At 41.1% G+C, this 5,383-nt stretch overlaps 1 protein-coding gene across 1 annotated transcript; it reads right to left on the bottom strand.

Moving 5' to 3' along the window:
* Positions 1–676: 676 nt before the first annotated feature.
* Positions 677–3,062, bottom strand: LOC310860651 (uncharacterized protein). Its single transcript, XM_083767718.1, has 4 exons — positions 2,993–3,062; positions 2,079–2,163; positions 1,083–1,470; positions 677–1,008 (listed from the first exon to the last, which is right to left on the bottom strand). The coding sequence occupies exons 2-4, from the start codon at positions 2,157–2,159 to the stop codon at positions 923–925; spliced, it is 555 nt and encodes a 184-aa protein (XP_083623844.1). The 5' UTR covers positions 2,160–2,163; positions 2,993–3,062; the 3' UTR covers positions 677–922.
* Positions 3,063–5,383: the final 2,321 nt, after the last annotated feature.

Raw genomic sequence — 5,383 nt, 5'->3', positions numbered from 1 at the left:
TAAAAAAGGATTATGAAAATGAATGGCAAACAAACTGATGCTCGATTCATAGTTTGTCAGCCAATAACATCATGAGGTTGGCGTCAGGTCACTGGCGTCAAACTTGCCACAAACCACAGACCTTGTTAACCAATACCTAACTTACACTGTGACTACACAATCCAGCTATGTTGACTATGGTAGATCAGGGAATAATACAACACAGCACAGGACTCCAAGTTCCATCATTAATACAGGTACTATGCTCAATGAGAACAAAACCTTGGCATGTCTCAGAATATAGTACAAATAACACAGGCTACAACCTACAGTATATAGACAAAAGCTTTTCTTTTTGATCACATTAGACAGCATTTCATTCCTGCATGAGATAATAAATGAAGGAGGCCCACCATTTGATACAGAGCGTTGTCAGTACAGAATCATCTATTGACTATTTGTCATTCATATTCTGATTATCTCCGGTATAAGAGCATTGCTTGACTTTGTGAATGTGTCACTGACATAGACATTGGACAACAGTATTTTTATTTTATTTTCAGTGAAAAATAATTGACATACATTGCCACCATTTGGCAAAAATATGCATTATATTTATTTAGTACAAAAGAAAATCAATAACGAATGACTAAAAAACTGAACATATGGGGTCCCCCCCGTAGGTGGGGTCCCCCCAGCTAAATTTGTAAAATTTGTTTACACTATACGAAATATACCTATATATACACTTTTGGAAATAGCTGATCTGCTGATCTACAAGCTCACAACGCATCGCAAAACAATGCATTGCGAGCTTGTGCGTCTGCTGTAAAAATAAATCTATAGAAATGTACATATTTTAAACACAACATATTAGATAGAGCATATAATAATGCCCATGATGCACAAAGCGTACATCATGAGGAAATGGTAGAGGATGGGCTTAGTGGTCAGGAACATATGCAGGGAAATGGTCCGTCACTGACCACACAACGCAGCTCGGAACGGCAACGTGGTTTTTGCCACCATCTAAAGAGAAAAAAAACAATTACTCAAGGGTGCAAATAAAAATAATGATTTTGTGCTACCATTTTCAAACAAACCTAAAGAGCCCGATTGCCAACGGATGTAGTTCCTGTAGGCAGCATTGCGGAACTCCTGGTGGTCTTCCCCAGGCTCTGTAGCTGGCTTGTAGTCCCCCCTTTGCTGCCTCTCGAGCCGTAGGTGGCCTCCGGACAGGCAATGCAAAGTGAATCGTGGCAGCAGAGTAATGCATGGTTCCTGGCCGCAGCATATCCTCTCCTGGTCCGTGGGCATGTCCTTACAGTTCCCACATGTACACCATGGAGCCACGGGCAGGCCAGCAGATGGTAGGGGATCGTTGCGGTGTTTGACCATATACATGATATCAGAGAAAGCCCCTGGCTCCTTAGAAGAATACTTCAGCAACAGGTCCGTCATCTCCTCCCGGGACAACGACTGAACCATCTCCTGGAAAAGCAGATGGCATAGGAAAAAAAGTCTTTCAATACAAATGAGCACATTGCTTTCAAAGCACAAATCAGACCCCATTGCATTTGCATCCTTGTCCATGTCTTGGTTAGGGACCGTCACACTCATGAGATTTTACTTGAAGATTAACTTGTAGAATAGGTGAAGAGGTCACACACACCAAGAATCAATTTAACATGTTTAGTTCTCTACATCAGGACAAAATAATGTTTCGGCTTATCGGCATCATCGTGAGGGCAGTGCCAATTAACACCTCTACTTTACATACAAACAATAGACCTCAGATCTTATGTTATCTGCTTTAATCTGTACCCAAGGAGTGGGGTCGGAGATCATAAATATGATTGTGTATGCATGCCCCTGAGATTTATAACTGATCACTTCAATAAAAATATTTTGAAAATAAAGAAATAGCTGATCTACAAGCTCACAATGCGTCATAATGCAACACATTGTTTCAACATGGAAACGATGTCAAGTATGCAAAAATGATGGCGATTATCTCAAATAATTGTGATTAGGTGATGTAATAACTGTGACAGGCCTAGTCAAATATGACTGCATTATTCATAAGTACTGAAACAAACCTTGTTCTTGATCTTGACCTGTTCCATCAAATCCAACAACCTCTCATCGTCTTCTTCTCCTTCTGCACCGTGTAGCTCCATCGGGCTAGAGAAATAAGGTAGAATGCTTGTGTTCACACTATGTCATCATGGTTACGCTGGGGAAGATTAAATTATATACACCTCAAAAGATTTTCATGTCAAGAAGTTAAGAACACAGTCACATGAATTCATGCATTTGGCAGAGGACACCATCTGAAAATATTTTGTGCCAGGCAGGGAGTGGGACCCCCATAAAAAACTGTTGTGTTGTTAAAGTGGTTCTACTTATTGAGTGAATATGCAATGTACAGGCTAATACGTGTTTACATATCAGAGAGGTTCACATGAAAACCAGAGAGAATGCTTATAAACCAGAGAGAATGCTTAGATGACTAGCTAAAAATGGACCTAAACTAAAGCTAACTAGGCACATTCTAGGATTTGCATACTGTAAGTACATAAGTACAGTAGGCTACACACATTCCACAACCTCACAAATCAACCTAAGGCCAAAACCACACCAATGATTCGCCATGCAACTCTCCTTGCAACCAAACACAAACTTGCATGCAACCACTATCCCCAATGACAGTTCCAAGGAGTTGCATTGGTATGTCCTTAAAAAGGTTTTGTTGCAAGGATCAGTTGCATTGGTGCGGTTTGGGCCTAAATAAATTAACAGCTATGTAGCCAAGCCAACGCATGAGTTTATGCTAATTAGTAGCCTCTAGCCTCTTACTGGTATTTATCTTTTCTGTATTTGGGACCACCGACGTCCCAAATACAGAAAAGATCATAAACAATAATAAGGGTCCCGATCCCCCCGAAACGGGCTAGCTAATTATAGCGATTCTACCTCCATAACATACGAGTGAAATAAATAATTAACCAACCTGACAAACACTTCAGAATTCAGATGAAGACCTTAGGGATGTGCACTTGTGAAGTTGTGCAGCACAACAAGACAAAAATAAGTTCTTCCGCGTATCTTTGTGACGTAGGTGGTGCCCGCCTCTTTTGGAGGCGCAACACAGACCATAGCTCTGGTGACTGTTCCATAGCTAGTTATTAGAGCTATGGAGCAGAGCTACACCAGTACACCTAGCCGCCTCGGTCCCAGGCTTACTCATCTGCGAAGACAAAAGGGTGTTGGCACTCTTGTTTGGTGAAAGGCTTCCCTCCCTAGACGGCAAAGCGGCAAAGCGTTGAATGGCGTATCTTCATATATCATACGATAATAAAATGAGAATCTTTGAGTTGGCCTTAGTATAGTGCGACTGCGACATCTAGTGGCTGAATGTTGACAGCAAAAAAAGGAACATTTTCATAACATCACATCACATCATTGATTGATTGATTTTGTTTTAATTTCACAGTATATAGAATGGGTACATTTCATTTCAAACGAAAGCACAAGTCAATACAAAAACTGCTACTTTGAGGACGAAACCATGACATTTGAAAAGCTCAAGACTTGTTTAAATCAGGTCCTAACACCTATGGAAAACACCGACTGCCGTGTGAAATTATGAAATGAACGAATACGAATACAGGAAGGGTTGCATGGGCACGGCTTGGGCTATCCGTGGATATCCACGGCTTGGGGCAAGCCGTCTCTCTCTCTCTCTCTCTCAGAGAGGGTGGCATGTGCCCAGTTCCCACATTTCCAAGGTGCCCAGACCCAGTTGAATGTTTTGGTGCCCTTCCTGTTACCACCCAAGCTTACACATGCTTTCAGAAAACAGGCTATCAAGGGTGACTACAAGGCCTAAACTACCAAAAGTCCAAAACTATGCAAAAAGTAATTGTTTCTTCAGAAAATAATTAGGCCTAAGTTCTGCATGACGGAGATAACGTATAGTTATAACGTTTATGACAATGAATTAGATTTAGACTAGACAAGCACACTGCACAGATCAGTTTATGCTAAATAAAATAAAAATGACAAAAACGTACAGGATACTCTGGGAAGCATTATAGCCCATGCATCATTACTCAACACTTTAAAAAAAAATCACAATGAAACAGTACCTTACCTGAGTGACGATATCGTTCAGATTCACAGTAGCCTATAGTAGGGCTGGAGTGAAGGACACGGTGTCACGGGCAGTGCCTTTCATTACAAGCTGCAATTAATGATGACTGATTGTGATTGAGACCATTTGAGGCGGGTACCGCGCTTGTGCAGTGGGGGGCTCTACCTCTTCACACTCATTGGTTGCAGTTTCATGGTTGGACAAAAATCCTCTCTCTCCAGGTGCAGCATGGTGACTGGACATTTCATGTTTGTTTTTAGTTTTCCAAAAATGATGTTTTAGCAAATTCAACAAAAGGTGGAAGCAAGGCGGAACAAGGCAGAAAGTGAGAAAGAGCCTGCTGGTTAGTCAGTTAGGGACCAATCCGAAGGGTGACAAATCAAGGCTACAGATGCAATTTAACAGCCATAAATTGGATCAATATAGTATAGGTGTATTCGATAAAATGCTAAATTACTGTCTTCATCCAATGCTGCAACACAGCCAAAAAGGTTATTTGTCGAGGCAGGGGCATCCGTCTGCAATCAGAAATGAAATGGCATAGGCCTATAGTTTAGGCAATAGGCTATTCCAATCATGTCTCACGAGTCTGCCACAGCACGTACAGCCTAACCATAATCAAACTCGGCTTGCTTTCAAAACAAAATTACGAATTGTTTTAAAACAAGTAAATGTCTGGTGACTGGTGGATATACAGTTGGCCTGGCAATAGGTCTCTTTAATTTATTTGTTTCTAATGTTGCTGTACTTTTAGATTAATTGAACAACATTAAACTCTTATGGACCAGATACTTACTTAAAGAAAAGGTATATTCCATGATTTCACTCAATTCAATTACTTATTTTTGTTTTGTTGTGATTGGCCTGTTGCGTGTCCCCCCACTGTAGTACGTGCATGTGTACATGTTACCGGGGCAGACTGAGGGTGAGGGTTTTCCAAATCACTGAATGCTCCTTTAAGAGCTGGACCGGCTAAACTATATCCTCGTCAATCAACAATTAATCGTCACCAGTTAAATCAGTGGTGCGTGTGCAACATTGCCAACACCCAGTGGTAAGCAGAAGAATCACAGCCAACCAATTCATTGTCTGGTAGCCACCCAGCATCTTGGAAGAAGGGTCAACTTTATCAGGTCATCGGTCATGCCAAGTATCTATAAGTACAATAGTACATCCTAAAAGGCTGTCACACTACTAGACTACAAGTCACTACATTCAAAACACAAAATAAAATACCTTTACAGTGAC

Source organism: Protomyctophum parallelum (genome assembly GCF_964188405.1).
Source record: "Protomyctophum parallelum genome assembly, chromosome: 1".
Taxonomy (NCBI): domain Eukaryota; kingdom Metazoa; phylum Chordata; class Actinopteri; order Myctophiformes; family Myctophidae; genus Protomyctophum; species Protomyctophum parallelum.
Note: the sequence above shows the minus strand (reverse complement) of the source record. Positions and strands in the feature narration are given on the sequence as shown.